This window comes from Vigna unguiculata, chromosome 6 (assembly GCF_004118075.2).
Source record: "Vigna unguiculata cultivar IT97K-499-35 chromosome 6, ASM411807v1, whole genome shotgun sequence".
In the NCBI taxonomy this organism is placed as follows: Eukaryota; Viridiplantae; Streptophyta; class Magnoliopsida; order Fabales; family Fabaceae; genus Vigna; species Vigna unguiculata.
Window position 1 is genome coordinate 23,325,260 of NC_040284.1, and position 8,816 is coordinate 23,334,075.

Here is an 8,816-nt window from a genome sequence, read left to right on the forward strand (position 1 = left end):
AACAGGAGAAATGTTCATAGCATGCACAAGCTTTGCGGCATTCCACCATTGTTGTTCCTTCATGAAGATAGCAATAACTTGTGTGATTATGAAGTAATGGAAATGATACATTATACTTATATCTGATTCCAATTTCCTAGCTTTTTCTTGATCTACCTGGTTCCATTGGCCATTTACCCGATTCCATTTACCATGTACCTAATTCCAACATGCTTTGTTTTTTATCCAGAAGGGTATATCCTACTCTAGCATTTTTTTTTTTTTCAAATAATAAATATCATTAATATTTTTGTATGAAGACAAAAATTCAAAATTAATTACAACTTATCTAATTATCATTTTATGTGTAATCCAACTTTTTCATAAATTAAATTTTATTTTTTATTTGATACATCAGTCAAATCATACAAAAACTTTTACAAAATTTACTTTCAAACTCACTCCACTATCACCTCCAAATCCCTTAAAAAAAACATAAACTTTATCCTCAAATTCACTCAAATCAATTATTTCCCTCTCTCACAAATCCTTCCACTCAAAAGAACACACCCTATGTAAGGATAAAATAGTAATTAAATTTAATTTTAATTTCATATTTTTCATTCTTTTCCACCAAACAACAAAAATAATTCCCTTCTCACACCACCAAACGGAGGGGGAAAATGATCAGACTAAGGAAACACAAGTAGAATTAAGCAAATCATATTTTACTCCACCATAGCTTCATGTTTATGAAATGGAAAAATACCAAACTAATAAGATGTCAAAACATTAATTTTATTACCGATTACAAGTACAATCAATCTCACCTTCAGTTTCACAAAACTTTAAAAAAAAAAATCAATTGTGAAAAAAATGTCAGTGAGCAGAACCAGTAACAGATAGGTATAACAATGTTATGTTAAAAAATTCCAATGATCAGGACCCAACTAATTTTTTTTTTCCTACCTAAACCTAATGGAGAAACCTAAAAGGGAACTCATCATAAACATATATACGTGCTGAATACTTCTTTCAATAATGCCATCTATGAGGATTTAGCTTATGGTTGAGTTTGAGTATGAATATAAATCATAGATCTACCTAAAAAAAATCACCCTGAGAACATGGCTATTCCTAAACTTGCTGCAGTAAAAGCAGCATAGATGCCTACCAGACAGAATCCCCAAAACCTAGGCACTCTGAATCTGCACCAAGTGATCACTAAGAGAGACCCCATAAGGCTTAAAAGCAGGAAAACAAATGCTATCACTATACCAACGTGGAAATTAAGCTGATAAGCATTAGGGTATACATTGGCCGTCTGTATGACTAAAGCACTTCCAAGGCCAACAAGCATGTTGAACATTGGTCCGGCGAAACAACCCGCCATCGCCATCGCCGGATGACCGGCTTTGGCGACTGCAACATCGGCGACAAGATCACCTACTGAATTTCCCCATGCCAGCACAGTAAGACCCAGGAGTGCAGGCGGCAGTTTCAGATGTGTGCCTATAGCTTCCAGGCAATTCACCAGCTCTCCGGCTGTAGTAGATATCCAGAACACGCTCATCACAAATGCCATCACAACCACAGGCAGATGCTCTGTTTTGGGGGGTTGCTTTTCGATTATAAAATGAAGAAATGCAAGAGAGAAACTTGTCATGAAAACTACTGACCAGAGGGGAAAGTGAGTGTTGGGGAGGAGGAAAACTATGGGGTGGTTAAATGGCATGAATGAGTTGCAGGCATACAAGAGGGCCAGTGGACAAAGTGCAATATTGGCTGATGCATAAAATCTGCTCCATTGTGCTGGTGCTGGTTGAGGGATCGTCAATCTCAGGAGAGTTTCCACAGGAAGCTCCCATGTTTTTGAAATCTGAGTGCATAGGGCAAGGGATAAGTAAAAAGTCAGTACTTCCTCAAGAAGGAACTAGAATTAGAAACATATCCATGCAATGCATACAATTCCCTAAATTTTGTACTTAAGAATGATTGATTATATTGTGGTGAATCATTGATTTTAAGACAGAATCATATCACTCTCTGTCAGAAATACCACCCACTTAGCAAATTTATGAATGATCAATATTTGTTGTCTACATATATCTAACACTTTCCCTATATTCTATTAGAAAAACTCAAACACATGATTCTAATCGTATCTCGTTTCCTTCCAAATTCAGACATACCATTCTATCCATAACTTGAGAAACACATTACATTACTAAAACTGATACATGAAAACATGAAAAATGGGAAGCAATAGGCAAAAAGTGAGTATTTTAACGATGCTAGAAAGTTAGTCGCAGGATATTACAGATGCAAAAGTGCTTACTAAATCAAAGACAAAAACTAGAAAGGAAAAAAAAAAAAAGTTGTTCTCCAATCCATTATTCTAAGAAAACTTTGATCATCTCCAGAATCTTAAAAGAAATAAAGTAGTTCAATGTCAATTGTCTTGCTATAGGACTGAACAAAATCAAGATCATGTACCCATGTAAGTACGTACTCGAAATGGAAACCACTACAGTAACAAGAACAACAACAACGTACCAATCGAAACACTCCACGCACTCCGGAAGCGCGTTTCTCTCCCTCGGCTGATCTCGAAACTACAGGGTCGGGATCCGATTCCAACTGTCCCTCGAGATCCGCGGAACTCTTTTGAGTGCGATCTGCCATCCCCAAGTCCATGTAGAAGACAAACCCTACGAAGAACAAGTAGAAGGCAACGAATCCAACGGCCTGCCAAAGGAAAATCTCGGCGCTGAGGTAGACGTAGAAGAGGAACATTGCAGCGGTGAGGTAGAAGAGAACATCCCTAACGAAGGGCGCGGGATCGACGGAGAAGGGCGCGGCGTAGATGGCGACGAAGCCGACGACGAGGGCAGAGACGAAGGTGCCGGCGGAGAGTATAGCGCCGAAGCCAGTGCGGTACTGGCCGGCGCGGAGGGCTGCGAGTGAGGAGAAGACGTCGGGGGCGCCGTTGCCGAGGGAGAGAAGCGTGACGGCGGCCATGCTGGGGGAGAGGGCGAGGTGGGAGGCGAGTTTGGTGGTGACGAGGGAGAAGTGGTCCTGGGCGGTGGTGATGAGGATGTAGAAGTGGAGGAGGAGGAAGAGGGAGAGGAAGGGGATGGAGAGAGCGGTGTGTTGTGGGAAGAGGCACTGGTAGTTGAGGATTCCATCGGATTTGCCGGAACACGGTGAGGGAGCAAGGAGGAGTGACCTGCGTGGTGTGGCAATGGGAGAAGGAGAAGGAGGGTTTATCGCGAAGAACAACAAGACCAGAAGAAGGAGAGTGGTAGTGAGGATTACTGAGAGTGAAGAGGGTTTTCGTTTTGCTTTCAATTTCAACCATGGCAGCGCCATTCCTGCAGTGCCTTCTTTCTCGGCGCTTCCGCCATCTCAATCATCACCCTCGCCACTCCATTCCTGAGATGGGGCCCACCCTGTTTTCCGCGTTTCTTGCTTTAACAATAACACCACTCTCACATTTGCAGTACTCTCAATAATACAACATTTTGTCACAATGAATGACTTGGTCAATATCTGAATTTGGTACTGCTCCACTCTTCAATCTCTATATTAATAATTCAATTATATATAAATATGTTTATGTCATAATTTAGTGATATTAAAAGCTAAAAGTAATACATTTTTAACATTCAAAGCTCGCATTAGAAATCAAATATTTCCTAATATTTAGATTTTAGATTCAATCATACAAGTTTCTTAATATCAAAATCATAAATATCTATTCTTTTGAAGAAGAAAATCGAAATATAACATTTAAATAATAATTAAAAAATGTCTTTGTTGTAAACCAGTTTTTGAAGGTTTGCCAATTTTTCCATATAGTACCAGAAAAATGGGAAAATTTTAAAACTTTTTCCAGGTGTGCAATGTGTGGTTTCAACAGCTAAAGGGTTCACTGTGGTATTTTCTTTTCTTGGAGCGAAAGAAAAAAGTTCAGACTAATGCAAGAGACAATTGAAGACCACAAAGCAAACTTGGGATGTTTCAGTATTCATTCAAGCGCAAATGATTTGATTTTCCAAAGTACAAATTCCCTTCCTCATTCTAGTTCTTTGAACTAACCTTCTATATCCGTCATCATAAAAAAGGGTTTAACGTTACAAAAAAAATGAATATGACAGGGCATCATCATCTATACTCCGCAGGCAATCGGTAACCCGGCATGACTATTTTATCTGCAGACATTTTGCCAGTCTTTGGCATAACATGCCAATGCATGGTAAGGTTATATTCTTTGCCACGCAAATTGCTTCCCTGGGCACGAAATAATTGAAAAGCTGAGTCCTAAAAAAACATGAAGCAAATCATAGCAGTGAAAAACATCATTCTGGAGTTGTATACCTGGTCAATGAATCGGTATTTATTTGATGTGTGAATCCAAAACTTCGCATGCTCTTTAGAGGGAATGATACCATCCCAAAGGGATATCTGTAAAATGGAATATTTAAGAACCTTAGTAACATTCATGCACGACAGAAACCAGGATGGTAGAGATGCAGCATAATATGCAAAGCCACAGCTATTTGGGTGATACGAATTGTATTAGAAAAACTGTGACTCGAAAACATATATCAGTAAAACAGAATAGCTATTTTATGCATGAATCCAAAACTTGCCCTGCTCTTTAGAGTGAATGATACCAACCCATAGAGATATCTGTAAAATGGCATTTCAAGAACCTATGCAGCATACATGACACAATACATACCAAAGATGGCAGAGATGTAGCATAATATGCAAAGCCGCAGCTATCAGAGTGATATGTTAGTATAAAAAAATTCTGAAGCCACCACCTCACCAATTAAAATTCAATATCCTTTAATAGACCAGTTACCATGGCTTCCTTTTATTCTTTCTTTTATAAATACAAGCTGGCAAACTAACAATTTACATGATTATATTCCAGTTGTAGATGCAAACAAACCAAACAATTCATACCTGATTCAAGGAATTCTTCGGTGTTTCATACTCAGCAGCTAGAAAAACAAAAACCTGCAACCATACAAAAGTAATAGAACTGAATCACTGGACAGCGACGAAATTTCTAGCCTTGACACAGTTTATCTAGAATAAATAATTGATTGGAAATAAGGATCCGATTGATGTGTTATTAAGCAGCTCGAACATTTCCATGGAAATACAATGTTGCACAGACAAAAAGAAAAAGCAATGGGCAAAAATATAAATTAATATTCCGCAACATGAAACAAGATGTAACGATAGGTAAGGCGATTCAAACATTAAGCACACGTTATGTTAGCCTTGTGAATGAATGAGGGATTTCAATAATTTCAAGAAATTGAAATACATGCTACTTGAATTATTTGTAATTAAATTTTTTTCATTTTCAAATTATTCTGTTTGTATAGAGTAATTAAAAAAATCTAATATTTCAATTTTGTTGTTTCGATAAAATAATTGAATTTTTCTTTTAAGATAAAATTTCATTTAAAAAATATGTATTTTACAATTCAAATTTACAAAAAAAAAAAATATTAGTCAAATTTAAATACTCAAATAATATTTAACAATTTAATTTTTTTCAATATGTATATGCATATAATATGTATAAAGAGGTATAAAGAGGGAGTGACTAGTTGTGTAATTTCAATTTCCTTCTTCTTTGAATGAATTTCAAATTCTCTTATTTTAGAAACACTTTCTTAAAATTCTTAAATTTCAATTTCTTTACTCATCCAAACAACTCATTTTACCTCAAAGAATTTCAATTTCAACAAATAAATGAATTACTCCCCTAAATTGTCTTATCTAAACATGGAATACGGAAGAGCAAACAAACACATTTGTTTTTGGTCATTTCAAGAAATAGTCATTCTTTACCCAAAAGCAATTACATCATTCTTCACTGTCCTACTAAGAGCATCCATAATTTTCAGAGTCAAAGGGAGAAAGACAAAAATGATTATAATGAAAATTCTAAGTTAAAGATAGAAACCTGTTTTGTGTTCCACGTGAAAAGGGACTGCAAATCTGCTGATATATTCAGTGTCATGCTGACCTGCAGGAATAGAAACGCTTCCACTTCAGATTTAATAATGAATAAATGACATTTAAATATCAGAGAAAAAGGATTACAAAAAGCTGTTTTTTTTGACAAAGTATGGTATTCAACGTCATAATATCATATATGCATCTTACAGAGCATGAGCATGAAACATGAATACGGTAAAACTAGATCTTCTTCTAAGCAAAAAGCACAATAGAGTTATAAATTTTACCATGCCAGGCTAGTTTAAATAGCACAATATACCTTAAAAGCTTTAAAAAAATCCCAGATTAATATGTAAAATTATGGTTTATGTATGGTTGATAGTCCTGGGATCTGGAACAGTAGAAACTTAAAATAATTGAGCTGTTTGTAATCTATTTGAGCTTGACCCGCTAAACATGATCAAACGACTATACCCTACTACTTCATCTTATAACATAAAAATCTCTACTGAAAAGAAAATTGGTAAACCTCAAAACTCATTGTGAATAGATCTGATGGAAGGAAAGCAACTATTCAGGCTAAAAAAGAACTAGAAAAATCAAACACAGACTTCATATTTTAGAAAGTCAAGCGTAAGATTTAAGTTTGCCTCTATCTTTACATCGCAAGTATAGTCAGCGCTTCAAGTGCTCAATTTTGCTCATATACAAATACTAAGCACCATAGACTCGTGGAATTAATTTACAACTTTCATTTCATTTGTGTTTGATTGTTCAAAACTCTTTCTTTCCTATGTGACATAATAAATAATCTACTAATAAAAAGTATCCAGTATGCCATGTTTTAGCCATGTTTTTTTGGAAGCTGCAACCAAGGATCATTCAGTGGTAACTACTCACGTTTAAGCATTGATGGCTGGGTTAATCGAATATTTACTACTGCAAAATCCTACAGAAATTGCAAGAATTTAGTTGTTTGTTACTGAGACGACAACCATAAACCTAAAATTGCAGAATGAACTGTCTAAGCATCAATATTAATACCGAGTTCGCAACCGCAAAGAGATAAAACAGAAATAAATACAATCTACTGCACAATTATGTTTAATTTTGACAGAATGTGAAGTGCAAAGAACTCAATGGTTTTTTTACTTGTGGATCAAATAGAAATCAGTAATCACCCTAAGTATAACTTTTAAAACAAAGGAACAATTTTCAGTCACATCGCAATCCATAGAATAAATGAAAAAAAAAAAAAAAACTGTAGCTTTAAACACGATCCTAAATCTAAGAGACATTCCAGAGAAGAAAGCGGAAACGAAGAAGCCCAGCAGACCTATCCACCAGCCAGGATGTTGTTTTTGATCAGGAAAAAAAAATGACTTACCTCGTCATTGCCGTTGGGCTGTTTCTGAAACCAGTTGATATTGAGCACCTGCATCCAGAAAAGCAAAAAACGGGATAAAAGAATTGGCGAATTGCAGATCCGTAAAATTGAAATTATATAGAGAGAGAAGACGGACCTGGACTTGCGCGGAGGGAGTGGGAGTGTTGAAATTGTCGGATAGAGAGGCCATGGCGCACATAAGGGCAAGAATTGTTATGGCAAAGGTTAGCAACGCGTTGGCTCTGTACCCGAACGAATGCATTTTCAGGGTTTCTTTTCTTCTCCTCCTTCTTCCTCTTCTTCCTCTTCTTCCTCTTCTTCCTCCTTGCGCTCTGTGTGTTTGATCAAAAGACTGAAAGAGAGAACAATAGTTGACTGTTCTGAGCAGACAAGGAAACGTTTTGGAGCGTTTGTTTCGGTGTTCTGTCATTGGATCAAACACGCCCTCACTCCTCCGAGCCACGCACACAAATCTTGTGCCACCAATTATACAGTGCCACGTCACTAAAAGTTCCACATCAGCATTCTCTTAGAACTAACTAAGGCCTAACTCCATTAAAGCCATTTTAATGTTCTTAAATGACTTTTTTATGTCTAAATTACACATCCAAAATTAGATGTTTGACCATAAAATAAATTATTCCATAATAATAAATTATATATTTTCCTCAAACTTGTAATCTACAATATTTTAATTCCTTTAGAATAGCATAACTTAAAAATATAATAATTTTAAAAGATCATTTTCGTTTAGAGTAATGATACATTGACATCCCATTTTTACCAATTTCATGACCACCTGACGTGGCAGCAGCATTTGGATTTTATTTTTTTATTTTTTAACAGAAAAATGAAATTGGCATTCAGAGGCGTGATTTCCCGCACAAGCGCGTGTTGTCACAGCCTTTTCCCACTCCTCACACACCAGCGCAAACGTTAACATTTTTCGTTTTTGAAAACTCTCCACCGCTCCACCGCTTCTCCACTCTCCCCAAATCTCGCAGTTCCTTTCCCCAGTTCGTCGAAAGCGCCCAGTTCCAGTTCCCTTCCCCGCACCCGTCACTCGCGACTGATAGGGAACACCGAATGGAGAGGCCAGTTCCCTTCCCCGCACCACACAGACACGAAACCGGCGCCCCACAATCATCGTCCCGCACACCCACACACCTTTGGTGGACGTGATCCCGCAACCGCCGCCGTACATAACCCTTCCTGCACCAGACACAGTTCTGCTCCACGACTTCAAATCCCTTACCGCTCCACAAATCCCCTCGCGCACCTGAACCCCAAACATTGGTGGACTTTTTGGAATTTATCATGCGACTCAGTGAAATATAAGTTGTAACCCAGCATAGACTTTTTGGACAAATTACTTGTAGGATATTTTTAATAAAATAATAATCCCAAGGCATTGGTGGACCCCAGTTTGTTTCCCCCTTTCAAGGCAGACAATATTTAA

General features: G+C 37.2%; 2 protein-coding genes across 3 annotated transcripts; both read right to left on the reverse strand.

Moving 5' to 3' along the window:
- Positions 1-756: 756 nt before the first annotated feature.
- Positions 757-3,552, reverse strand: LOC114187934 (cation/calcium exchanger 5). 2 transcript variants are annotated; one of them, XM_028076362.1, is made up of 3 exons: positions 2,536-3,552; positions 1,659-1,858; positions 1,170-1,524 (listed from the first exon to the last, which is right to left on the reverse strand). In XM_028076362.1, exons 1-3 carry the CDS (start codon positions 3,349-3,351, stop codon positions 1,422-1,424), a joined length of 1,119 nt encoding a protein of 372 aa, XP_027932163.1. In that variant the 5' UTR covers positions 3,352-3,552; the 3' UTR covers positions 1,170-1,421. The 2 variants fall into 2 exon arrangements, with proteins under 2 accessions (XP_027932162.1, XP_027932163.1); XM_028076361.1 differs by having other exon boundaries at positions 757-1,858.
- A 420-nt stretch (positions 3,553-3,972) lies between these two features.
- On the reverse strand, positions 3,973-7,806 carry LOC114187935 (signal peptidase complex subunit 3B). Its single transcript, XM_028076363.1, has 6 exons — positions 7,494-7,806; positions 7,358-7,405; positions 5,975-6,037; positions 4,957-5,010; positions 4,360-4,446; positions 3,973-4,272 (listed from the first exon to the last, which is right to left on the reverse strand). The coding sequence occupies exons 1-6, from the start codon at positions 7,785-7,787 to the stop codon at positions 4,147-4,149; spliced, it is 672 nt and encodes a 223-aa protein (XP_027932164.1). The 5' UTR covers positions 7,788-7,806; the 3' UTR covers positions 3,973-4,146.
- Positions 7,807-8,816: the final 1,010 nt, after the last annotated feature.

Bases quoted from the DNA above. Each gene is read 5' to 3' on its own strand.
- LOC114187935 (XM_028076363.1), bottom strand. From the start codon at position 7,787: ATGACAGAACACCGAAACAAACGCTCCAAAACGTTTCCTTGTCTGCTC. The intron at 7,406-7,493 runs GTCCGTCTTCTC...TTCTGGATGCAG, and splicing joins CTCCCTCCGCGCAAGTCCAG to GTGCTCAATATCAACTGGTT. The intron at 6,038-7,357 runs GTAAGTCATTTT...CTATTCCTGCAG, and splicing joins AGCCCAACGGCAATGACGAG to GTCAGCATGACACTGAATAT.
- LOC114187934 (XM_028076361.1), bottom strand. From the start codon at position 3,351: ATGGCGCTGCCATGGTTGAAATTGAAAGCAAAACGAAAACCCTCTTCA. The intron at 1,859-2,535 runs GTACGTTGTTGT...CTATGCACTCAG, and splicing joins TGCGTGGAGTGTTTCGATTG to ATTTCAAAAACATGGGAGCT.